This window comes from Notolepis coatsorum (assembly GCF_963971535.1).
Source record: "Notolepis coatsorum genome assembly, chromosome: 3".
Classification (NCBI taxonomy): Eukaryota; Metazoa; Chordata; class Actinopteri; order Aulopiformes; family Paralepididae; genus Notolepis; species Notolepis coatsorum.
Window position 1 is genome coordinate 4,231,437 of NC_140167.1, and position 27,526 is coordinate 4,258,962.

At 43.2% G+C, this 27,526-nt stretch overlaps 1 protein-coding gene across 1 annotated transcript in view; it reads left to right on the plus strand.

Annotated features, from left to right (window-relative positions):
- LOC311225129 (phospholipid-transporting ATPase IA-like) overlaps positions 1 to 27,317 on the plus strand; it is a gene marked incomplete at its 5' end in the record, with an annotated part of 50,924 nt that extends 23,607 nt beyond the window's left edge. The window contains 18 exons of the mRNA XM_084310334.1: positions 1,075 to 1,144; positions 2,959 to 3,043; positions 3,263 to 3,402; positions 5,152 to 5,290; positions 7,077 to 7,141; positions 8,124 to 8,296; positions 9,130 to 9,313; positions 10,980 to 11,090; positions 13,781 to 13,855; positions 14,526 to 14,648; positions 15,359 to 15,437; positions 16,047 to 16,108; positions 17,411 to 17,467; positions 18,026 to 18,133; positions 18,539 to 18,627; positions 19,644 to 19,736; positions 20,464 to 20,552; positions 23,023 to 27,317. Of these exons, the coding sequence (XP_084166460.1) occupies positions 1,075 to 1,144; positions 2,959 to 3,043; positions 3,263 to 3,402; positions 5,152 to 5,290; positions 7,077 to 7,141; positions 8,124 to 8,296; positions 9,130 to 9,313; positions 10,980 to 11,090; positions 13,781 to 13,855; positions 14,526 to 14,648; positions 15,359 to 15,437; positions 16,047 to 16,108; positions 17,411 to 17,467; positions 18,026 to 18,133; positions 18,539 to 18,627; positions 19,644 to 19,736; positions 20,464 to 20,552; positions 23,023 to 23,120 (1,840 nt within the window). The 3' untranslated portion in view covers positions 23,121 to 27,317. The remainder of the gene's footprint in view (positions 1 to 1,074; positions 1,145 to 2,958; positions 3,044 to 3,262; positions 3,403 to 5,151; positions 5,291 to 7,076; positions 7,142 to 8,123; positions 8,297 to 9,129; positions 9,314 to 10,979; positions 11,091 to 13,780; positions 13,856 to 14,525; positions 14,649 to 15,358; positions 15,438 to 16,046; positions 16,109 to 17,410; positions 17,468 to 18,025; positions 18,134 to 18,538; positions 18,628 to 19,643; positions 19,737 to 20,463; positions 20,553 to 23,022) is intronic.
- Between the last annotated feature and the right edge of the window lie 209 nt (positions 27,318 to 27,526).

The following is a 27,526-nucleotide window of genomic DNA, read 5'->3' on the forward strand; positions in this document are numbered from 1 at the left end:
AATGCCGCAACACAGCGCCCCCTGTGGGCGAAAGAGCCCCTCTTGGTGTTGTGCTTTGGTCGCTGGAGTTTCATCATTTATTATACTGTGGATTTCTCCAGACCTCTCTTACGGTAGTAACACTTGAGGTGTGGCCAGCGGTAGCGACCCCTCCCCCTATACCCAATGAAATCCAATCCACACAGACCAACACAAAAACTGTAAACAAAGCGCAGTAAGTACCATGTTGCATCTTTTGCCTGGAAGTCGCTGCTTGACAACATTACATATTCTACTACAAGAAATTCAACTCCAGTTTCCTGAATTTATTGTATGTAACATCATGGCATGTTTGCTGTCGGGGCTCGTAATAAACAGCGTCCCGATGTCCCGAGGCTGTAAAAAAATTAAAACTTAATATTTGTCATTTGGGCAGGGGTGTGAAAAGTACCCAGAAATTATACTTAAGTGAAAGTATGGGTACCGTCTAAAACACACTTGAGTAAAAGTCAAAAAGTTTCTACTTTTAAATGTACTTAAGTACTAAAAAAAAAGTTAACACTTTTTATTGCAAGGGATAGACCAGGGCTCTCAAACTCATTCCATCGTGGGCCAAGTTTTCATTTGATATGAAATTATTCTTCTGATAGAAGGTGTTTAATCAAAGACCATAGAGCACAAGGACCAATCAGCACGGGTATGGGTGGGTTAATTTTCCATTTGATGGGGATTTGATTGGCTGTTTTTAAATAAAGCGCGGCCGCAGGATTAATAACGTTAACGTTAGTTCGGCCAGAGAAACAAATATACTAAATAAAATAGTTGGATCTGCGAGATTTGTACTTTGTACTTTGTATACCGGTAGGTCTGCATTTTAAATGTAAGGAGTAAAAAGTACGTATTTTTTCCTCTGAAATGTAATTGAGTAAAAGTACAAGTATACAAACCTAATAATACTCGAGTAAAGTACAAATCCCCAAAAACAGTACTTAAGTATTGTAACAAAGTACAATTACTCAAGTACTTTACACCCCTGCATTTGGGATGCCTCCGGGACGATACGAGTAAATGTTTGTCATCCAACTCTGTTTCCAGCGAGAGGAAGAGGATGTCCGTCATCATGCGCACCCCGTCCGGGCGGATCCGACTGTACTGTAAAGGAGCAGTGAGTACCAAGTATCTTCACTTTAATTATAGTGCAGTGGTGTCTTTCTCAACTAGAGGTTATTTAAGTACTCCGTTCATCCAATGACTATTTTATTAATTAATCGTGCGTCTAAATGATTCATATTCATCCTAAAAAAGAAAAAAAAGACAATTGATAGTTTACATTTAGGTTTACTTGAGTTTTATTTTTCCCCATGAGCGCACGCTGAAATCGAGTTTTGTCGTCGGGGACATTGAATTCCTTTTTTAAATTAAGAGCATTTTTTTATTTAACAATCAATCTTCATGCTTCTGGATGAAGAGGGCGACAGTGGCTCAGGAGGTAATCTGAAGGTCCCTGGTTCAATTCCGGCTCCTCCTGGCTGTGTGTTGACGTGTCCTTGAGCAAGACACTTAACTCCCTCTGTAACTGAGGGGTACAATTCCCTGACTGTATTGATAAGTATGGTATCATTAAACCACTACCGTCTTATGTACATTCCTACTGGCCATACAGTACACAGGTATCTAATGATGAACACTTCCCCACAATGACTCGGTTCCAAACAAAGCTGTATTTAAGTATTTATTAGCAGCAAAAGGTACATAATATACTTTACTTTACTTTACTTTGGATGCGCTTATAAGGCAAAGGAATGTGCGTAGGCAAATCAATAACGAATGTCCATTCTCATATTACGCAGGAGATAATAATACAACCTGAATCTTAGGAATTATATCTATGGTACACTAGTAATATAGCGGGAGATACTGGAAGGGTCCCCCCGGTTGTAAGCCAGCAAGGGTAGAGGATTTGTCGGTAGTAGAGTCTGGGTCAACGATGATAAGGAGACTCCAAGTACAGGAGACGGTGCAATAAGATCTTGATCCGCAGACGAATACAGCTGTTCTCCGTAGCATGTAGCTCCACATGGAAGAAAGCTAGCCTGCCTCAGGCTTCTGAGAGGCAGACTCGACGTGGCTCCTCACAGGGTAAATCCCACACAATTGTGGGTGTCGGCGATTCTCCGCTCCATTAATTACAGGACCAAAAGCAAATATAATCCAGCCGAAAAGGGCTATGCAGTCGTCGGTAGGTTATCCAGTGTACATAATCCACACGGTCCTCGTCTAGGGCCCCTCGGGTGAAAGCGCCATGGTAAGCAGCCCAGCCTGGATAAGCACTCTAGCTGGTACGAGGAAACGTTGGTGATGCTGGTCACTGTAGAACTTTAGCCGCACGATACACTATACACAAATAGACTATTACTGACTTAATAGAATAGGTCGAACTCGACGGTACAGCGTTAAACTCTGACACTTCAGTTATTAATTTGCGCGCGGTCTCAATGCTCTATTTGGGGCCAAACAGGCCATACTTCACCGCACGTTGTATCGTGGGTGAGGCTTCAACTTATTGGGTAACTCTCTAAGTGCTTCTGTATTCACCTGCGCCGTATTTATACGCTTAGATGAATAAACTAGTACCAGCTTTATTCCTGTCTCATATCCTTGCGCAATACCGTTCATGTCCAGGCATGTCCCCGGCGGTGACTTTGAACCTGACTTTGGAGGCATGGCCTTGGCGCCTGTGGACCGCTGTCCAATAGGAGAATGAAATATTATGGTCTGTACTAGGCTAAAGGGATATTCCGTGTATATGTACAAGGAATATACAAGGGATATCAAACGATATACAAATATTATGCAATATATATCAATCAATAAATATATATATTCGGTTTAATCTGATCCTTCGTAACACCCTCCCTGTGTGTGTGTGTGTATGTGTGTGTGTGCGTGTGCGCGTGTGTGTGCGTGTGCTTCTGGTAGGATTCAGTCATCTATGAGCGACTGGCAGAGTCCTCCAAGCACAGAGACGACACCCTGGCCCACTTGGCAGAGTTTGCCACAGAAGGTACTGTAGGTTCTGTAACTTCTATCACGACATTATAGGGCTGTCACTTTAACAAAAAATCTAATTCGAAATGTGTTTGTATTTTCAGCACAGTCTCACCTATATGACCTGACAGTTAAAAAAAAAGAAATAATAATAATAAAAAAAATATTTGAATTTCTTTTTCAAATTCGAATTTCTCCCTTCAAGTTCGAATCTCATGTTTTTATGTAAATTCAGGACTGAGGACCTTATGCTACGCCGTGGCCAACATCTCGGAGGAGACGTACCTGGAGTGGTGCGAGTCCCACCGGCGGGCGGCCACCTCCCTCACCAACAGAGCCCTGAAGACGGAGGAGAGCTACGAGCTCATCGAGAGGGTCAGTACGCCTCTATCTCCCATCTCTTACTCTTCATTTAAAGGCACACAATGAACTTAAACTCCAGGATCTAGTCACTCTTAACTCACTGGAGGCCAAACCCGAGATAGTCCGGGTTAACTCGCCATGCTCTGGGCGCCAAACCCGAGGAATCTTGGGTTTTAATCCATATTTCTTTTATTAGCAATATCCATTAATTTTTCATCCATCCAGCCGGACGTTATTATTGGGAATGGGTCTGAGCTCGCAAAGGGCAAATACCGCCGCCTATCGTCTCCCGGATGGTATTGCACATCATTGGATTGGTTTGGCTGGGACTGTGCATCAAAAAAATAAGTCCGGTCCAGGTTTTACTTCTCGGGGCATGCAGTATCGTTATAGCAGATGGACTGAGGACACTCAGAGCAGCGTGGATTATGTGTTTTGGATATATAACGTTGGATCAATAAACGCGATCAATATTTGGAATGACGATCAGGAATTGGATTAATCTTTTTGCATGACATCAGATGTGAGGTAAGGCCTTTATGTTACGAATCTTGGGGTAATCAGATGTTCCTTTCTCCGCCATCGGAGCGCGCGTGTGTGTGTGAGTGTGTGTGTGTGTGTGTGTGTGAGGTTCGCGCCGACCAAAGTACGGAGAAACGATTTTTCAGAACCCGCTTCTCTTCGTGCATAAGGACACATATACTATCGATAATCTAGCGTTTATTTGAAAACGATTCATAAATCCAGCGACAAATGGCACGATTTCTAAGGAAATACATTTAAGCTCGATTTGCTGGAGTTTATTGAGATGAGACAGAACGCCCTAGAAATATATTGATATTCATCACGGTATAAAATGGAAATGTATGTATGAAAGAATTATCTGTTTCGTGCATGTTGACTGGAAGCAACCCATTGACGATCACTGTGTTATTTTAGATTTATTGCTATTATTATATTTGATATGTTTTATGCACTCGCAAATAAGTCCTATCCTCCATTGCATAAAGCGTTGGCACCGAATGTGTTAATGAACTTAAACTCCAGGAAACAGACTCTATTGGTGTTTGTAGTCGTTTTAATTGAAACAGGATCACATGGCTTCCCTGCACGTTTACTGTACAGCACTTTTGAGCTGATTTTTGAACTGCTGTGCTCATTCCATTCTTGGCTATGTCGCTCTTGGAAAATTTTATTTTAATGTGACTATTGTAACTACTGTGACTACTGTCACTACTGTGACTATTGTGAATACTGTGACTGTTGTGACCTGTACTAGGGATGCACGATTAACCGATTTTTTATTGAAATCGCGATTTGGAATGATGCAATTATCAAATCGCAAAAAAGATATATATCGCAATTAAAAAAAAATTAAATTTTTTTTATTCTTTTTTTTGTTTAACCAGGAAGTCCCATTGAGATACAAGATCGGTTTGGGAGAGGGAGGTAAGGGGTTTTAGATTGTGTGTTGTGAAGTTTAGACTTCAGAGAGGGAGAGTAAAGTACAGAAAAAAGGTACCGTTGGGTACCGGTATCGATTCCCAGGTAAAAAGAAACATTTTCAGGCTCTGTGTCCCGCAAAGACCCACTGCGTAGGCCAGATGCAAGCCGCATTTTACAATAAACCTCTGTGGGGCTGCTTAATATTTTTTTTATTATAATCGCAAATTTTATCGCAATCGCAATATCTGTCAGAAAAATCGCAATTAGGATTATTTCCCAAAATCGTGCAGAGCCCTAACCTGTCCTGTGCTGTAGAAGCTGCAGCTGCTGGGGGCCACGGCGATCGAGGACAAGCTGCAGGAGCAGGTCCCTGAGACCATCGAGACGCTGCTGAAGGCCGACATCAAGATCTGGATCCTGACCGGAGACAAGCAGGAGACGGCCATCAACATAGGTGAGGAGACACACACACACACACGCACACACACACATACACACAGAACACACACACACTAGTAATAGTAATAGTGTAATTAAAAAAAAAATTGCGCAAGGATGACACGCAAATTCAAAAAAAAAAAAAAAAAAAAAGACATTTAAATTTTGTTTGGCCATTGCGAAACTTACAACTTTCCTTTATTACCCTCCAGGAAGCTGAGAAATGTACATTTAAATTCCATGTGGACAACCTTGCCTCCCAAGTTGCGATGAAAGAAAGTCGGTTTGATACAAAGACATTTTACTAATTTAATCAGATGAATCACTTTATTCAAATTAGGGATTTCGTTTGAGGATATTTATTTATAAAAAAAAAAAAAAAAATGAATAAAAAAAAAAATTATTAAAAATGAAGGTCCGAACGTCCGTTGGAAAAACCCTGACGAAGTTCGAAGCCCAAAAACAGGCTTCGGGGAAACAGCCCTACTGTCTTGTGTGTTGTTTGACAAACACTGCTGAATTGACTAGTGGTGGGGGAAAATATCGATACAGTATAGTATCGCGATACTTTGCGTGGCGATACTGTATCGATACAAGTACGCCAAGTATCGATATTTTATTATGCAAATATTATTATTTGTTTTACATTTTGTATAAGGAAGTTGCATTGTTCATTTCAATACCTGTAATAGTACAGTAGTACACACACACACACACACACACACACACACACACACACACACACACACACACACACACACACACACACACACACACGTGCATTCAGAATGAATGAATGAATGAATGAATGAATGAAAACTTTATTAACAGATTGCAGAATGGGTACAGTACAGTACAGCTCAATACATACAATTGTTAAGGGGATGCAGACCAGAGAAAGACTTTCGTCTTGTTTACATCAGGGTCCCCCATTTTCAATTCATCGTAACATATATGACATACATGACATACAGATAGACAGTACTGCTCCATCTATACATTTATGACATACCAGATTTGCAATTACAGTACTGTTTGTGATACAAAAAGAGTCCAGAAAGAAAAGAGTATATACATTAGGCGTGGAAACTGTACATTGGATTGGGTAGGTGGGGGTGGGGGGGGACTGTACATTGGAGGTGGTTGGGTGGGTGGGGGGGGGGTTGGTTAGGAGTGTGGGGGGGGGGGGTTGGGTAGGAGTGGGGGGGGGGTGGGGGGGGTTGGGTAGGAGGGGTGGGTGGGGGACACTGTACAACTGTACAAACAACACTGTACATTGGATTATTGACAAGACCATACTTGGTAATTTACTGTACATTGGAGGGGGTTGTGTTCGGACATTTACAGGGGCCAGTTTCGGGTTGCAGTCTCCCTTAGGTGTTTTTTGAGAGTGTTTTTGAAAGTGGGTAGTGATTCACATTCCTTTACAGCTTTGGGTAGGGCGTTCCACATTGATGTGGCATAATTTCTCGGGGCCGCCTAACTAGTTAAGTTGGAATATGACTGTAATACAAACAGTTCAGTTTGTCAGGTACATGCAACACAGATTACAGTGTTGACATCTGTCTGCTTGAGAAAATCCCATTTGCTGCAATAAAAATTATTGGAGTGAGATGAACAGACTGAAAACGTTATTTTATTAGATAAAACATGTTGACAAAGTTTTACTTTGCAGTTGAAAAAAGGTAATAAATCGCAATATATCGCAATATTAATATCGCAATACTCGGCATATTGCAATATATTTTTTATCGAAAAAGTCTTGACTGGAAGCTGTGTGTTGTTTGAATTGGTTTGCGCAGGATACTCCTGCAGTCTGCTGAGGAAGAGCATGGCTCTGTTGATTATCAACGAAGACACTCCGGATGTAAGTTACACCTCAGACACGCCTGCTGTTAACCCTTTCACTACCACAACGCCTGCTGTTAACCCTTTCACTGCCACACTACAGAAGGTTAACCCTTTCACTACCACACTACAGACGGTTAACCCTTTCACTACCACAATGCAGAAGGTTAACCCTTTCACTACCACACTACATACGGTTAACCCTTTCACTGCCACACTACATAAGGTTAACCCTTTCACTACCACACTACAGAAGGTTAACTCTTTCACTGCCACACTACAGAAGGTTAACCCTTTCACTACCACACTACATACGGTTAACCCTTTCACTACCACACTACATACGGTTAACCCTTTTACTACCACACTACATACTGTTAACCCTTTCACTGCCACACTACAGAAGGTTAACCCTTTCACTACCACACTACAGAAGGTTAACTCGTTCACTGCGACACTACAGAAGGTTAACCATTTCACTACCACACTACAGAAGGTTAACCCTTTCACTACCACACTACAGAAGGTTAACCCTTTTACTACCACACTACATACGGTTAACCCTTTCACTACCACACTACATACTGTTAACCCTTTCACTGCCACACTACAGAAGGTTAACCCTTTCACTGCCACACTACAGAAGGTTAACCCTTTCACTACCACACTACAGAAGGTTAACCCTTTCACTGCCACACTACAGAAGGTTAACCCTTTCACTACCACACTACAGAAGGTTAACCCTTTCACTACCACACTACAGAAGGTTAACCATTTCACTACCACACTACATAAGGTTAACCCTTTCACTACCACACCACAAAAGGGTTAACCCTTTCACTGCAACACCACAGCAGGTTAACCCTTTCACTACCACACTACAGACAATAAAATAAATGATAAATGAAAATAAATAAACGGAACCCTCCCAACACCCCCACAGGGCTGCTTTTGATCACGTTCGAATGTGACCCCCCCATTCCCCCCCCCCCCCCCCCCAGGCCACGAGAGACGCCCTGAGTCATAACTGCGGCATGCTGGGAGCCAGGCTCCACCGGGACAACGAGCTGGCGCTGGTGATGGACGGCCAGACCCTGAAGTACGCCCTCAGCTTCGACACGCGCCAGTACTTCCTGGACCTGGCACTGTCCTGCAAGGCCGTCATCTGCTGCAGGTACGGCACCCGGCGTAGGGGTTAGGGTTGGGGTCTGACGTGAGGCCGTGGTTCCCCAGGGTTAGGGGTCTGACGTGAGGCCGTGGCTCCCCAGGGTTGGGGTCTGACGTGAGGCCGTGGTTCCCCAGGGTTGGGGTCTGACGTGAGGCCGTGGTTCCCCAGGGTGAGGGGTCTGACGTGAGGCCGTGGCTCCCCAGGGTCGGGGTCTGACGTGAGGCCGTGGTTCCCCAGGGTCGGGTCTGACGTGAGGCCGTGGTTCCCCAGCGTTGGGGTCTGACGTGAGGCCGTGGTTCCCCAGGGTCAGGGTCTGCCGTGAGGCCGTGGTTCCCCAGGGTTGGGGTCTGACGTGAGGCCGTGGTTCCCCAGGGTTGGGGTCTGACGTGAGGCCGTGGTTCCCCAGCGTTGGGGTCTGACGTGAGGCCGTGGTTCCCCAGGGTTGGGGTCTGACGTGAGGCCGTGGTTCCCCAGGGTTGGGGTCTGACGTGAGGCCGTGAGGTTCCCCAGGGTTGGGGTCTGCCGTGAGGCCGTGGTTCCCCAGGGTCGGGGTCTGACGTGAGGCCGTGGTTCCCCAGGGTCGGGGTCTGACGTGAGGCCGTGGTTCCCCAGGGTCGGGGTCTGACGTGAGGCCGTGGCTCCCCAGGGTTGGGGTCTGACGTGAGGCCGTGGCTCCCCAGGGTTGGGGTCTGACGTGAGGCCGTGGCTCCCCAGGGTTGGGGTCTGACGTGAGGCCGTGGTTCCCCAGGGTTAGGGTCTGACGTGAGGCCGTGGCTCCTCCTCCCTCGGGGTGAGTGACTCCCTCCCTGTGACCCCCCCCCCCCCCCTCCCCCTCCCAGGGTGACCCCGCTGCAGAAGTCCGAGGTGGTGGACCTGGTGAAGAGGCAGGTGAACGTCATCACGCTGGCCATCGGCGACGGCGCCAACGACGTGGGGATGATCCAGACGGCGCACGTGGGCGTGGGCATCTCCGGGCACGAGGGCCTGCAGGCCGCCAACTCCTCCGACTACTCCGTCGCCCAGGTAACGGGGGGGCGGGGCGTCCGCGTCGCCGCGGTTACCGAGTTGGGATTGATTGATAGATTGAAAAGTTTATTAACAGATTGCAGAATGGGTACAGTACAGTACGGCTCAATACACACAATTGTTAAGAGGATGCAGACCAGAGAAAGACTTTTGTCTTGTTTACATCAGGGTCCCCCATTTTCAATTCATAATGACATTTATGACATACATGACATACAGGTACTGTAGACAGTACTGTTGCATCTAGACATTTATGACATATACAAGATATACAAATATACAGTACTGTTTATGAGTACAAAAGTAGTCTAAAAAGAGAATATATACATTTGAGGGGGAAGAAACTGTACATTGGAGGTGGTTGGGTGGGTGGAGTGGGGGGGGTGCGTGTGTGCGTGTGTGTGTGTGTGTGTGTGTGTGTGTGTAACTTGGAGTTTAGATTGACTTGTCCTTTTTTTTAGGCTTTCCGTTACAACTTTTCACTGGACTACAAACATGCTTTGTTAACCCTTTCACTGCCACACGACAGCCGGTTAACCCTTTCACTGTGACAATTGCGGAGCTAATGATGCTAATGATGGAGCATCGCCGTCGGTTGTGTGATAGTAAAGGGCTAACCTTCTGTTGTGTGGCAGTGAAAGGGTTAATACAGAAAGGAACGATATTCCCACGTTTCACTGATTCCACTTGAAGCAACACGCCAACATTTGGGGGAAATTATTGTATAGCGTATGGTCTTCTCCAGAGAGAGACAAGAAGATAAGATACCAGTTTCCCTCTCTGTGCGTTCAGTAGAAAGCTATCTGGCTGCACGTTAGCCTTAGCTTAGCACAATGAATGGAAGCGGACAGGGCCGGTTAGCCTATAGGCATTGTCCAACTTACACCTCCCCCGGTACTCTCTCCGCTTCCATTCATTGTAGCTAAGCTAGGCTAACGTGCAGCCGGATGGCTTTCTACTGAACGCACAGAGAGGAGACTGGTATCTTATCTTCTTGTCTCTCTCTGGAGAAGACGGTGAGGTAATTTCTAGGGATGCTCGATATTGGCTTTTTTACCGATACCGATATACCGATATTGTCCAACTCTTAATTTCCAATACCGATATCAACCGATATAAACCGTTACCGATATTAACATTACATATCTCTTGTTGTGGAATTAACACAACATTGTGCATACTTTTGACAATAAATAAAATCAGAATTTGTTCTTACTTGCTTGCCTGGGTAAATAAAGGTTATAGAAATGTAAAAAAAAATTAAAATGATTATAATTTTTTTTTTGAAAGCCGATACCGATATTTTCCGATATCACATTTTAATGCCGATATCGGCCGATAATATCGGTAGGCCGATAATATCGGACATCCCTACTAATTTCCCAAAATGTTGTCGTGTTCCTTTTTAACCCTTTCACTGTGACAATACAGAAGGTTAGCCCTTTACTATCACACAACCGACGGCGATGCTCCATCATTAGCTCCGCATCCGCGGAGCTAATGATGCTAATGATGGAGCATCGCCGTCGGTTATGTGATAGTAAAGGGTGAACCTTCTGTATTGTCACAGTGAAAGGGTTAACCGGCTGTTGTGTGGCAGTGAAAGTGTTAAGTGAAATATCCCTTTTTTTTTTTATTCAATAACTTATAACAATTCTTCCAGTTCAAGTATCTGCGGAACCTGCTCCTGGTGCACGGAGCCTGGAACTACCACCGTGTCACCAGGTGCATCCTGTACTGCTTCTACAAGAACATCGTGCTCTACATCATAGAGGTGAGAGATGATATACACACTGTACTGCTTCTACAAGAACATCGTGCTCTACATCATAGAGGTACGAGATGATATACACACTGTACTGCTTCTACAAGAACATCGTGCTCTACATCATAGAGGTGAGAGATGATATACACACTGTACTGCTTCTACAAGAACATCGTGCTCTACATCATAGAGGTACGAGATGATATACACACTGTACTGCTTCTACAAGAACATCGTGCTCTACATCATAGAGGTGAGAGAGGATATACACACTGTACTGCTTCTACAAGAACATTGTGCTCTACATCAGTGGTTCCCAAAGTCGGGGTCGCGACCCAAAGGTGGGCCGCGAGCAGCCACGGATGGGCCGCGAGATGATTTTAAATTTTTTTTTTTTTTTCTTTTTTTTTTTTTTTTTTTTTTTTTAGTTTTTTAATTTTAATTTTTTTTGTCAGGCCACTGAACTTAGAAGCAGGCCAGGACAGTGTTTCTAGTTGTATTCTAAAATTCTATTCTATTGTATTCTAAAATGTGACTATATGGTTTTATATTAACTTAATAAATAAACAAAAACGAAAAATCTACTTATTTCAACGAACATTTCAAACTAAATAACAGATTATGCACATAAAACACTGAAAACAACCGAAGCAACAATAGTATTTGAATGAGGCTATTATTATTATCATTATTATTTTGCAACAAGTTAGCCCTCTCATAAATAGCACATATAAATGAATAACTAACTTGAACTAACTTAATAGGATTGAAGTGATATTTGGCTTAAAAAATCGGTCGCCTGACAAAAAAAAAAAGAAAAAAAAGCCAGACGATGTGCATTGGGCCGCGGCTCTCTGACGCCTTATTTTCTGGGCCCCGGCCTGAAAAGTTTGGGAACCCCTGCTCTACATCATAGAGGTGAGAGATGATATACACACTGTACTGCTTCTACAAGAACATCGTGCTCTACATCATAGAGGTGAGAGAGGATATACACACTGTACTGCTTCTACAAGAACATCGTGCTCTACATCATAGAGGTGAGAGATGATATACACACTGTACTGCTTCTACAAGAACATCGTGCTCTACATCATAGAGGTACGAGATGATATACACACTGTACTGCTTCTACAAGAACATCGTGCTCTACATCATAGAGGTGAGAGATGATATACACACTGTACTGCTTCTACAAGAACATCGTGCTCTACATCATAGAGGTGAGAGATGATATCAGGGTTCGCACAAGTGCTTAAAGTGCTTAAACTGCTCTGATCTGGGGCGCCCCAGTGGCGAACCACATAGCGCGCTCAGCCGCGACACGGCCGACCCGGGTTCGACTCCCGAACCCGTCGTTATTTGCCGAATGTCTTCCCCCCACTCTGTCTCCCATTCCTCCTCTGTCTCTCTCTGCTGGACTGCCCAGTAGAAATAAAGCGATAGGGGAGCTCCAGTAGCTCACCACGTACCGCGAGTGCTATTTCAGCGCCGTGGACAACCGCGCTCGCGCGGATCTGGGGCTGAGCGCGTTCGAATCCCGGACGGCAGCCGTGCCTTTCCCAGAGTGTCTTTCCCCCCCATCTGAACCCTTTCAGCCTGCTTCTGTCGGTCGAACTTGACCAAGTATGAATGCGACGAAAAAGCGATAAACGCTAAAAAGAACCAGCTGACTGGTCAAAGTTTAAAAAAAAAATAGAAATAAAGCGATAAAACGCCAAAAAATAAATCTTTAAAATAAAGTGCTTGATTAAAAAAAATATAAGTCAAGGTCTGGAATTGCTTGAAAACAGCCCATTTTTTAACAAGGTGCTTAAAAGGTCCTTGAAATTCAAATCAACCATTCGCATTGAACGTTTTGTTTAGCCATGATAAAAAAATTCCGAATCAAGAAATATAGTTAATTTGTTTTATCTAAAGTGTAACTAATTGGTTTTTTTTAAGCCATAAATATTGGATCAGATTTTTTTGTTCAATAAAAGAAAACGCCATTTTAAAAGTGAATTGTATCCTTTTAAATTCCCTGTTAACACATTGAGTGCCACGCCCCTTCCGGGAAGTGACCCCTTCCTTGCCGTCCATTAAACCCATGTAAACGTAGTTGTAGTTTGTAGAGTTAAACCTAGATTTTATAGTATAGCTATGGGTCTAATTAACGCCGTCGAGTCTCAGTGACTTGCTTCTGGTCAACGTGCAAAGAACGGATTCTTTTTTTCATCCGTACATTTCCATTTTATACCGTTTTGAATATGAATATAGTTTGGGTGCTTCTGAGTCATTCCAGGGGAAAGACGTGAAAACTGCGTTTTTGTGTAATTCTACTGTATATGTATTTTATATATGTATTTTATCTACTGTATTATGTATTTTATCTACTGTATTATGTATTTTATCTACTGTATTGTGTATTTTATCTACTGTATTATGTATTTTATTTACTGTATTATGTATTTTATTTACTGTATTATGTATTTTATCTACTGTATTATGTATTTTATTTACTGTATTATGTATTTTATCTACTGTATTATGTATTTTATTTACTGTATTATGTATTTTATTTACTGTATTATGTATTTTATCTACTGTATTATGTATTTTATTTACTGTATTATGTATTTTATTTACTGTATTATGTATTTTATCTACTGTATTATGTATTTTATTTACTGTATTATGTATTTTGTTTCTCTCTTCAGATCTGGTTTGCTCTTGTGAACGGATTCTCCGGCCAGATCCTCTTTGAGCGCTGGTGCATCGGGCTGTACAACGTGGTGAGAGAGCAGAGCTCAATACTACTGTCTTTAACCCCCCAAATGTACAGTTTACTCCCCCTCAAATGTATATATTCTCTTTTAGAAACTCTTGTCTGTAAATAAACAGTACTGTGTATATCTTGTATGTCATAAATGTCTGGATGTAACAGTACTGTATATCTTTATGTCATAAATGTCTGGATGTAACAGTACTGTATATCTGCTGTATGTCATAAATGTTATGAATTGAAAATGGGGGACCCTGATGTAAACAAGACGAAAGTCTTTCTCTGGTCTGCATCCCCTTAACAATTGTGTGTATTGAGCCGTACTGTATTGTACCCATTCTGCAATCTGTTGATACAATCAATCAATCAATCAAAAACTAGTATTAGGAGCTGGGTTTAGTTTAAAACAGGCCATTCTAGTATTAGGAGCTGGGTTTAGTTTAAAGGGTTTATTGTGTTTAGTCCATAGAAAAAGTCAACAAGTGTAGTGTGTGTGTGTGTGTGTGTGTGTGTGTGTGTGTGTGTCTCTGTGTGTGTCTCTGTGTGTGTCTCTGTGTGTGTGTCTGTGTGTGTGTGTGTGTCTGTGTGTGTGTGTGTGTGTGTCTGTGTGTGTGTGTGTGTGTGTGTGTGTGTGTGTGTGTGTGTGTGTGTGTGTGTGTGTGTGTGTGTGTGTGTGTCAGATCTTCACAGCCATGCCTCCTCTAGCTCTGGGTATATTTGAGCGTTGCTGCAGAAAGGAGACCATGTTGAAATACCCTGAGCTCTACAAGACCTCCCAGAATGCACAGGGATTCAACACCAAGGTACTACGAGACGACACTCTGGGTGAAGTAGGACTGTGTCCACAAGACACTCTGGGTGAAGTAGGACTGTGTCCACAACACAAGACACTCTGGGTGAAGTAGGACTGTGTCTCCACAACACAAGACACTCTGGGTGAAGTAGGACTGTGTCCACAACACAAGACACTCTGGGTGAAGTAGGACTGTGTCCACAACACAAGACACTCTGGGTGAAGTAGGACTCGTCTGTTTGACAGCGCTACAGATCCTACAGGGTTTGAAGGGTCCTTGAAGTGCTTGATTATTTTACAAAAAAAAGTCGAGGCCTGGAATTCCTTGAAAACAGCCCATTTTTTAACAAGGTGCTTAAAAAGTAATTGAAATTCAAATCAACCATTCGCATTGAATGTTTTGTTCATCCGTGATCAAATTGTGTTCTGAATCAAGAAATCGTTTTTGTTCTGTTTTAAAAATCAAATCTGACGAGTCGCTGTCTCGCGCGCTCCAACTGCTTTTCCTCATTTCTTCTTTGCGTGTGATGCTCTAGCTGGCGAGCAGGCCAAGAAGATACTTTAAAAAAATTGCATTTAAAAGTGAATTGTATCCTTCGAGTGACATCCTTGAAAATGAAAAATAGTGCTTGGAAAAGTACTTAAAATTCCTTGAATTTCATTTTGCAATGTCTGTGGTAACCCTGATCCTACCTTTAAGTGTGTCCTTGTCTTCTTCAGGTGTTTGGGGCCCACTGTCTGAACGGTCTGCTCCACTCCATCGTCCTCTTCTGGCTCCCCCTGCTGGCCTTCAGACACGGTACACTCTTCACTACCTAGTTCAGGAGTTCACACACGACTGTTTTCGTCTCAAGGAACCCCAAATGGTGAACTCACTGACCCCTGCGGGTCTGAGCACACTGAGTTAGTGTAGCATGTAGCTACTGTGGTCAGAGGTGGAAAGAGGGTGGGAAAGCCGGTGGGTGGGGATCGGACGTTGTGGACAGCGACTCCTACAGGTCGGTCGGTGCGCCTGTACAGCAGAATCAGGAAGTATCGGGGGCAGCGTGAGCCTCCCGCGCGTTACTCCTCGCCACTGAGAGATCGTGCTGTTCAGGTGAAAAGATGCGACGGCTGCCTCCTCGTGTACCGGAGGGGACACGTGATGCAAGGCTTCTGTCCTCACTACAGCCGACCAGTGGGAGGCAGGGTCTAGCAACGTTCGAGACAGGGGAGGGGAGAGTTGAAGGGAGAATTGGCGAGGCGAAATTAAGATGGGAGAAAAATAGAAAATAAGGAGAAAAAGTGGATAAAAAAAAAGAAAACTATGTTCGAAGCATTCGGTACAGCCCTAGTTGTATGTGTTGTATCTCTCGTATCTCACCGTGTGTTGTATGTGTTCTATCTCACCATGTGTTGTATGTTGTAGACACCGTGTCATGGAATGGAACGACCGCCGACTACCTGCTGCTGGGGAACATGGTTTACACCGTAAGTCTGATACTGTACCTGCTGTGAGATGGTTCAGGTTCAGATTCAGATTATTTTATTCGCCATTTATGTAAACACAAATGGAACGTGGTTCGACATTACAGTGCATAAACCTTTTTCACAATTAAGAATAATAATAATAAATAAATAAAGTGCAAAACAGGACAGAACGGTGAGACAACGGTAAGACGATAAAGTGCAGTGGTTGGAGACATGTTACCCAGTGCAGCAGGAAAAGTCCCGCCCTAGCAGCTCGCCATAGAGGAGGGGGGGGATCATGGGGACGCGTCTATACTTTCCACAAGCAAGTTGTCCTTCCGCGTTGCTGTGATTGGCCACGCACCTACGGTTTGTGCGTTTTGTGAATCTGATTGGCCACTGACGTTTCTGGTCATGTGACATGTGCGCCCAATCGCATGACGAGCAGTGTCTTTGCCTATTTCCGCGTCGAACAGCCTGCAAACTACCCAACGCCTAGTTTATCACTGGTTAAGCTTAGGCGACTCTTTCGCAGTTGGTTAAGGTTAGAGTTTGGAATCAGGGCTGCCGTTCTATCGCCCTGCTCTGAGACAAACTCTAACCTTAACCAACTTCGAAAGAGCGCCTAAGCTTAACCGTCCAAAAACTTGCCGTCACACGATTGGGCGCACATGTCACATGACCAGAAACGTGCGTGGCCAATCAGAGCAACGCGGAAGGACAACTTGCTTGTGGAAAGTATAGAGGCCATGGGGACACCTGACTCGTTTACCAGGCGAGCTGCTGAGGGGAAGAAGCTGACTGGTGTATCTTTGGGAAGCGCTCCGCTGCCCTGTGGACACGTCGGACCCACGGAACGTACGCAACCAGCTAGCTGGGGCTGAAAGGGAGAAATTGAGAAATAATAAACAAGTTGCCCGTGAAAATGGTTGTCGATACATTTGACTTACCGTGGGTGATGTGTTGGCATTCAGCACACACGGACAGCCCTTTGCCTCGGTGACACACCGATAAATGGAGGAGTCGTTATATTGATTTACAGTGTGTATATTATATTTATATTCAGAGTTAATTATATTGTTTACACTGTTTATTTTTCCTCATATTTTTATATTCAGATTACATTTTATTGCTTATATTTCTGTCCTACTATTACCCTGCCCATACCTGTACCTCCCCTCGCCCCTCCCCCATGCTGCCATAGATGCCCCGAATTTCCCCCAAGGGGATCAATAAAGGAATATCTTATCTTTAACTTTTTCTTCATTTGGGTATACTAATGGATTTATAGGAGGTGACTTGTTGTTCTCTCTCCCCCTCCAGTGTGTGGTGGTCACGGTCTGCCTCAAAGCCGGCCTGGAGACCTCATCTTGGACCGCGGTACGGTAAAATGACCCGACCATGTCAACTCTATCTTCATTTCATATTCAAACCTTTATTTAAACTTGAAAGGCAACCGAGGTTTCCCCTCAATCACGGTCACGTCGAGTGTACATACAGAAATAAGCAAAAAGAAAAGCATATAAAATCACACAGCATATAGAATCATAACAATAACACAACAAGACGAGGCAAAAAGCAAGGATAACAAATCAATTAAAAACACATACAACTTGATTGACAAAGGTTTTAAACTCTGCAACAGAGGGGAGAATCTCAAGCTTTAAGGACTGTTGGAGTTCATTCCATAAGCTAGAGAGGGGCATCATAGCAAAATGCAGATTTACCCTGTTCAGAGCAAACTCTGGGACCTTAAGGACCAGCCCGTCACTAGAACGAGTTCCATAGGTTCCAACATTCCATTCCAATAACAATGTAGTATCCGTCATCCGTGATGAATCTATGATCCTGACGCAAGCCTCCAAAATAGTCGTTCATACATTTCTGTGGAATTGTTTGCTGTGAGTTAAACTCCCCCGTGTCCCCTCCTCTCCTCAGTTCAGCCACGTGGCGCTGTGGGGGAGTGTCTGCCTCTGGGTCATCTTCTTCTGGCTGTACTCCAACCTCTGGCCAGCCGTCCCCCTCGCTCCAGATATGCCCGGAGAGGTACAGTACCGCTCACACACTTGACATTGGCTCTTGTAGTGGAATCTGTCTGTCCTTCCCCCCCCTCCCCTTTTACCATCCCCCTTCCGGTCCCACCTTCTAGCCATTCCTTTGTGTGTGTCCCTCCCACAAGCTCCATCACTACTCGTTTACTAACGTTAGCCGTTTCAGCTCCATTGATTATTGATTGAAGAAAAACGTACAGATGTGTTCCATAGACTCACAGAAATTGTGTAAAATTGCCCAAATAGTGGAAATAAAGCAAAAATAGGACCCCTTCAATGCTGTCATAACTACTAAAACTACACTAACCCGAAAAATACACTGAACATATATTTTGTTATTGTTGATGATATACAGTATGGTGGGTTTAAATGACCATACGCTGTGGTGTCTGTTCCTCAGGCTGAGGTGATGTTTACGTCAGGCGTGTTCTGGATGACTCTGCTCTTCATCCCCATAACATCACTGCTGTTGGACGTCTTCTTCAGAGTGTGAGTGGTGATCCGTCTCGTATCGTGACCTCAAAGGTCTTCGGTCTGATCCCAAGTCAAGAGGCTTCAGTCTCAAGTTACTTCAACTTATTTAAAATCTGAATATTTATGTTACAAGTTACTTTAACTGATTGTAAATCAGAATATATAAGTTACTTTAACTTATTGTAAATCAGAATAGTTACAAGTTACTTTAACTTATTGTAAATCAGAATAGTTACAAGTTACTTTAACTTATTGTAAATCAGAATATATATGTTACAAGTTACTTCAACCCATTGTAAGTTGTAAAGTTGAAGTTGTAAAGTAGAAGTTGTAAAGTTGAAGTTGTAAAGTTGAAGTTGTAAAGTTGAAGTTGTAAAGTTGAAGTTGTAAAGTAGAAGAGTTAAAGTGTAAAGTATTGTCTGCAACATGTGTCCTGTCAGAGTGAGGAGGTGTAAAGTATTGTCTGCAACATGTCTCCGGTCAGAGTGAGGAGGTGTAAAGTGTAAAGTATTGTCTGCAACATGTGTCCTGTCAGAGTGAGGAGGTGTAAAGTATTGTCTGCAACATGTCTCCGGTCAGAGTGAGGAGGTGTAAAGTGTAAAGTATTGTCTGCAACATGTCTCCTGTCAGAGTGAGGAGGTGTAAAGTGTAAAGTATTGTCTGCAACATGTCTCCTGTCAGAGTGAGGAGGTGTAAAGTGTAAAGTATTGTCTGCAACATGTCTCCTGTCAGAGTGAGGAGGTGTAAAGTGTAAAGTATTGTCTGCAACATGTCTCCTGTCAGAGTGAGGAGGTGTAAAGTGTAAAGTATTGTCTGCAACATGTCTCCTGTCAGAGTGAGGAGGTGTAAAGTATTGTCTGCAACATGTCTCCTGTCAGAGTGAGGAGGTGTAAAGTGTAAAGTATTGTCTGCAACATGTCTCCTGTCAGAGTGAGGAGGTGTAAAGTGTAAAGTATTGTCTGCAACATGTCTCCTGTCAGAGTGAGGAGGTGTAAAGTGTAAAGTATTGTCTGCAACATGTCTCCTGTCAGAGTGAGGAGGTCCATCTGGAAGTCTCAGCTGGATGAGGTGCAGGAGCTGGAGGCCAAATCTCAAGACCCAGGAACTGTGGTGCACGGCAAGAGGTGACACATCAACGTGTGTGTGTGTGTGTGTGTGTGTGTGTGTGTGTGTGTGTGTGTGTGTGTGTGTGTGTGTGTGTGTGTGTGTGTGTGTGTGTGTGTGTGTGTGTGTGTGTGTGTGTGTGTGTGTGTGTGTGTGTGTGTGTGTGTGTGTGTGTGTGTGTGTGTGTGTGTGTGTGTGTGTGTGTGTGTGTGTGTGTGTGTGTGTGTGTACATCTGTGTGTGTTTGTGGTGCACGGCAAGAGGTGACACATCAACGTGTGTGTGTGTGTGTGTGTGTCTGTCCATCTGTGTGTGTTTGTTCTGGGGATAGTTTAATCTGTGCACATCTTTGTCATGTGTGAGTGAAACCAAGAGGATGTGTGTATTTCTGTCTGTGCAGTTTTCTTTTGTTATGCAATAATAGAGGATTTCACCCATCTAATGACTAGACTAGACAAATATCAAGATGTATCCATCAGTGGACCAATTGCATGCTTTTGCAGAGAACAAGGAGCCTTCAGTCGACTCCTTCAGACATTAAGCACCCCCCACAGCCCAAATGGAATGAGAAAAAATATATATATTATACTTTATTTTTATTATTATAATTTTTTTGACAAATTTTGGCCAATCATAGTCGACTATCCAAATCCTTAGTTGGGGACAGCCCTATTCTCCATGTCTCTCTGAACCACGTAGCTCTTGGTGCAGTTTAACCAAGTCCCCCTCTTCTTCCGTGTTGTGCCAGCTTGACGGAACGAGCCCAGCTGCTGAAGAACGCCTTCAGGAGGAGCTCCGAGCCGACGTACCACACCGAGACCCAGCCCAACGTGCTGCGTGAGTATATATCTGTGTGCCTGTGGAGACGTGACCCAACCAGACCCACGTCACATTCCACCCGCTCTCCTCCTCCTCCATGTTAGACATAATGTGACTTCATTTCCCACAATGCCATTCTTTCCTCCTCCTCACCTGCCTTCATCATCCACTGTAACAGGCATGCATGCGAGGGGTGTCGTTGTGGTTCCCTGTCTGGAGGTCAGTCAGGTGCTTACGTTTGTAGTTTTATTAGTGTGTGATGTAGAAACACTAGACGAGAGACTGTTAGTATAGTATGGTATATTAGTATATAAGGCTGAGACCACTGATTGATTTATCGATAACTGCGTGAAATCGATAAGTGGCATCACTTATCGAGTTTTTTTCATGTGTAAAAAAAAATTATTAAAATGTTTTGTTAAAACGTCCCCATTTCATGTAAATTCAGTTGAATTGCAACTCTGCACCGTGCCTTCAACATGCAGTGCACTCCTCCATCACATCCAGAGACCAGACTGTAACATGAGGAGGATCACTGTGGTGGTTTTGAATGGGGAAATCTGTAACACTAAAGATGGCGGCAACGACAAAGAATGCTGCAAAATAAACATAAATTTGTTGTTTAAATAATAATAATACAAAATAAATATATATATATATATATTAACAAAAATACGAATACAAATATCGTCTCAGCCTTATTAGTGTAGTATATTAGTGTAGTATATTAGTATATTGAGGGGGAATTCACAGCTATTCCAGTACAGTAGAGTCAGTATTTGCTACATCCTCTTCTAAAGAAACCAGAGAGAGAGAGAACCCTCACCGCTGTGATGCCATCTAGATGTATGAACCTGCGACTGCTCAGTATGGACCGCCGACGAGGCGCTGACCTGATGGATCCAGAGCCAGCCATAAGAACCAGCCCCTAAGAACAGCCAGCCGCTAGAACGGGTTTGAACTAGGGCGGGGGCGATATTGGCTTTTTTTTACCGATATCCAATATACCGATATTGTCCAACTCTTAATTTCTGATACCGATATCAACCGATACCCGTCCCCCCCAAAAAAACTTAATAATTTCAGGTAATTAACATTACAAATTTCTTGTCGTGGAATTAACACAACATTATGCATACTTTTGACAATAAATTAAATAAGAATTTGTTCTTACTTGCTTGCCTGGGTAAATAAAGGGTTAAAATGTTAAAAAAAAAAATTTAAAAAAATTGGGAAACCGATACCGATAATTTCCAATATTACATTTTAATGCCGATAATATCGGACATCCCTAGTTTGAACCTCAGTTTGGCTGTGAGAAATGACCATTTCTTAGAGCTCCGCTGAAATGACACTGCGGTCATCATCTATGGGGGCAGCACCAGCTGTGCCATCCAGGTGACCCCCGCCAGCGCCATGGCTCTCTCTCTCTCTCTCTCTCTCTCTGATTTCTAGCGTCAAGACGCACCTTCACACACATTGGCTTAAGGGTCACTGGTGCACAAAGGAATAACACTTGAATGGGTGGCAGTCCCCTTTTTATAAGCCAAGTTGCCGTTTTTCGAGAAACCTCAGTAAATATGCAATTTAACTGATGGATACACAAAATGTTATTTATTTATGCTAATTTAATTGTGTAGATGTTTTCATTTCTGCTAAATAAGTATGTATGTTTTTGTTTGGTTTGGTAAACATTGCACTGTGTATCAGTATCAGTGTACTTACTGTATGTGTGTAGGGGCAGGTACAATAAGGTCTATCAGTGTACTGTATGTGTGTAGGGGCAGGTACAATAAGAGTTTTTAGTGGATCATAATACGTGAACTAGGGCTGTACCCAATGCTTCGACGCTTCGATCATAATGTTGACGTTCAAATTCTAAATCAACATTTGAATCTTTTAATTTTTTTTATATTTTTAATATTTTTTTTGTATGTGTCTATTTATTCTGTTTAAACCAATGGGTTTTTTTATTCACAGTTGCAGATAAAGATTAGGCTACACTAATATTATAATATTATACTATTATAGTATATGACTAGTCATTATACTAGTCAAAAATTTTAATAAAACATTTATCATAAATGATGTAGCCTGTCTGCATCCGCTTGGCGCTCGGCGCTCCATCAAGACGTCACCATCACTTTCGTACCAACCGTGAGCCGTGATTGGATTATTTATGTTGACGAAACTGATGAGTTATATTCATTAAAAAAAGTCGATTTACATAATTTTTTTAAAGACTCATTTAATCAGATTAATCACTTTATTCAAATTGAGGATTTAGTTTGAGGATATATAAAAAAAGAAAAAAAGAAGATAATTGGATTACGTCAATAGAATCTTCAAATGTTAAGAAAATTACATTCGGTACAGCCCTAAAGTGAACTATTATGTACTGAAGAGACACTGTTGGACTTTAACAATTCCATGTCCGAATAAATAAAAATGATGATGATGATGATGATGATGATGTTTGCCCCCGCAGACGGTTATGCCTTCTCCCAGGACGAACACGGGCCCGTCTCCCAGTCCGACGTGATCCGCTCGTACGCCGCGACCAACCAGGCGGCCGGCCGGTGGTGAGGCCACGCCCCCTATCCCTCCCGTCACGACACTGTGCACTAATTTTAACAAGCCGTCCTTATTGGAGGAGAGGGCAACCCGGAGTCCCGCCCCCTAAAGTGAGGCAGTTGAGACAGGAACATGTAGTGTGTTCCGAGTACGCCATGTCCTCCTCACACACCGGTGTTCCGCTCCCTTCCGTGGAGCTCCATTGCAGTCAGTTTGAGGCCAAACGATGGTAGACGCCACCTCTCCAGTCGTTTTTCAGCTTAGACCCTGTTTCTTATATCGTCTGGCATTAATCCCTATCGATTCCAAATAAAAATATGGTCAATTGTGGACCACGAGTGCGTACGTTTGTAGGGCTGCTCGATTATGGCAAAGATCGCAATCACGGGCTGCGCTGCAGTGCAACGCGGACGTCCCGGGTTCGACTCCCGGACCCGGAGACCTTTGCCGCATGTCTTCTCCCGACCTTCCTCTCTGTCGGGCCTGTCCGAAATAAAGCAGTAAAATGCCAAAAACAAATCGTAAAAATTTGATTGATTTGAGAACATCGTATGCCGACGACTGAATTGCCTTTCTTCTTGACCAAAGGCTGCCTCTCTGTCGCGTCTTCTAAGGCTGCCTCTCTGTCATCTTCTATAGAGAGGTGTAGTCTGACGTCACTTTAGTTTCCCACGCGGTCCACCCGTTTAGGGATTTATCATTGGGAAAATGTATTATCACGTATATTATAATAATTCTGCCCCATGAACATTGGCAAGCTTTCCATTTTTGCACAAAATGAGTTCCCTTCTATCACTAACATTATTGTTTAAGCATTTTGTCGTTAAAAAAGAACTACACTTCAGTGATGTCGCCTAATACACGTCACGGTCATTGTGTAGTTCCTCAGCGTTGTTATTTTGCTACCTTTACGATTAATTGCGAATTTTTTCATGTTGAGCTATAGATTGTGGATGAATACAGATGCACCGTGCAAATGTTCACGCTTTATTTGTTTTAAACAAGACTATTTAGAAATGGGTCCATTGGAAATACATTGCGATTTCAAGAGGGATGGACCGCACGGGAAACGGCAATGACGTAACCACTACACCACTGCCCTATAAGCGACGGAAGACGTGCCGTGGCTCCTCCCTCTCAACACCAGCTGAAACTACTGTTTGGACTTGGAGGGGCGGAGCCCACCGCTGTGAAGGAAGGGTGTGCTGCGTTTACAACACAAGGCAAAACGAGAGCCAACGCGGCATGCAGCACAAATAATCGCTGTATCTGGATTATCTTTGTTTTTGTGATCGTGGGAAGACAAAAATCGTAATTTGTAACTTGATCAATTGTCCCCGGCTCTAGTGAGTTGTGTGTCTTCAAGGCTGAAGTCGTTCTGCGCAGCTCCTCCGGCTGTGATTCAACCCAGATTCAACAGTGGATATATGTGTAACGGATGGTACCGTGAAGCGCAGTCATGATGGACTTCCGATGTTGTGAAGTGACTGGGGCGAGTAGCGGTGCTGTGGGTTAAACCAACTCATCCTCAAAAGACACATAGACACGTTACAAAGAAGTGAGTTCACCTCTTGGTATAGCGGTCTGTGCTGTTGCCCGCGGCGTGTGAGACCCGTGTTCGAAACTCCCTCGGGGCATCGAAGTTTAAGGTGATGATGTCACAACCGTTACATATGTCCCCTAAACTAGGGATGTGCATGACTGGCCAAAATAATTTTCAAATAGTCTACTGTTCTTAACACATTGGGCGCCAATAACGTCGTACAACGTGTTTCAAGGTCATGCTAATTCTGCCATTCCGCGGCGTACAACGTTATTGAGATCATATTAAATTTTTTCGCCATGGTATTCATAATTCCCTCACCCAGCCTTGGCTGATACAGTGGGAGCCTGCACAACTCTGCAACGCTTCAATACTGCCGCCTGGTGGATGATCGGTGAGTTACAACCGGAAATGGATCTCTGGTGAGATCTCCGTGCATCTGGGAAATGCGTCCGGCACTCACATATTGTTGCGGGACTCTAGACACACATCCGTGTATATGGATCGCTGCCATAACTCAATAATCGATATGATTTGGGCGTTTATTATTATTATACAAACTGGAAATGGATCTAGTCGATCCACGTCAAATAAGTGGGATCTTTTTCCTCCAGTCTCATCGGCGAACGGTAAGAGGACGCTGACGTCATTTTCAGCGTGATTGTTTATTATTATTAATGCAAACTGCTCTGATCAATATATCACCCATACTACATAAAGCATTTACTGACGATCACGGTATAACGTTCCTACATCCTGAACGATAGATAATCGATGTTGAATGGGCCATAGTAATGTCAATTTAGCAATACAATTTAAAAAGTTATAGCCCTGCAAAGAAGGTGAACATCTCCATAGGCTTAGAGTGGTGGCAGAGAGTGGTATGAGACGGGCAAACTCCGTGGCAGTTAATGTGTTAAGACCGAATATTCGAAAATTCGACCCCCACGAAATTGTTATTTTCTGTTTCAGTTTAAATTCAGTTAAAATGTTCAGTTTCAGTTCAATTCAGTTGTTCTTTTTAATAGAATGGATCATTAAAATCAAACGGTATTGCGCATAAATAGGCACTTCAGATAATCCTTCAGAACGTTGATCGGCTCGGCTGACAGACGATAAATCAAAATGACACCGTTCACCATCGTAGCCTATAATGACAGCATTGCATTGGCCTACTGTCTATCTGTATGTCGTGTATGTCATATATGTTATGATGAATTGAAAATGGGGGACCCTGATGTAAACAAGACGAAAGTCTCTCAGGTCTGCATCCCCTTAACAATTGTATGTATTGAGCCGTACTGTACTGTACCCATTCTGCAATCTGTTAATACACTTTTCAATCAATCAATCAATCAACCGGTTTTAATAAACAAACAGAAACAGTAGCATGTGCATCTTTTTAGATCAATTAGGAGGCTATGAAAATTAGGCTGCCTCTAAATATAATTTTTTTTTAAATAAGAATCGTTTGCTTCACTTCAAATTTTTTATAATAATAATAATATATATATTTTTTTTAACACTGACATGGAAATCGAAAATTCTAACTCATCCCCTAAACAGCAGCCAAGTGTGTGAACGCTGAGCAGTCTGTGAAGAAAGGGCTCTTGTTGGGGGGGCTGTTGCCCCGTTGGATTGGATTTAATTGAAGCCAGGAGGAGGAGGACTGCAGCGCAGCTTGAGCTCAGAGAGAGAGACGCACAACTCGAGTCACATGACCGCACGTCACATGACCGCACGTCACATGACCGCACGTCACATGACCGCACGTCACATGACCGCACGGCGCACGTCACGTCGGGAATCGCTCCGTTTGATGCCAGACGAATAGGAAAAAACGGTGGTCTAGGTCGATAAGTAACTTGTGACTGGAATTATCCTCGCAGTTCTCCTTTAACCCTTTCACTGCCACACTGCAGAAGGTTAACCCTTTCACTACCGCACTACAGACTGTTAACCGGCGTCTGTAGTGTGGTTGTGAAAGGGTTAACCCTTTGGTAGTGAAAGGGTTAAGCTCATGACGGGATCGATGCTTTTGAATGCAGCACGAGAAGGGTTGCGTTGCATTGTACTGGAGACAAAGTGTTTGTTTAAAGCACTGTTTTTTTTGTTTTACACTACTGAATCCTTTAACTTGTTTTAATGTAAAAGTAGAGTTGATTTTTGTGTTGTTTTTAATACCACCTCAAGCTGATGTTAGATGTGGTGTAATAATCTCGGGCATGACCGCACATATCAATCGTTTTATTTTTTTAACAACAATTTGCCGCCAATAAACTTTGTACTTGAAATGGTTCAAACCCTGTGATGCTGCTGCTTCTCCAACCAACATGTTTGTAAAATTCAATGCATTGAATGGTGGATAGTGGCCTGATATTGTATTATTTTGTATTAATGTCATTGTAATAAGGCTATATATATTTTTGTTTGCACTCCATTGCGTCATTGCAATACTATAGATGTTGTTTACAAAGTGAACTGTGACTTGACAAGCTAGGTTTCACATTCCACTCTCCAGTTGAACACAGCTGGGGCCTATCTTACTAGTCTCTGTTTTTATTCATCACAATGTAACAGATACAGATTTCTAATGCTGGTGTTTCTATATTGCATGGTATGCCGTCCATTTATTTCACTGCCGTGTCACACAATTAATAAAGTAACTTGTCATTAAATTTGCCAAGTGTGACTTATTTCAATGTGTGTGTGTGTGTGTGTACATGTACGTGTGTGTGTGTGTACATGTACGTGGGTGTGTGCCATGGAAAATGTTCCCTTAAAGGCTGTCATCGACTGCAACCAAGTAATAAAAGCTTCTAGGCCTCTTTGCTTTTGGAAAGAATTATATATATATTTTTTTAAAGTGTATATA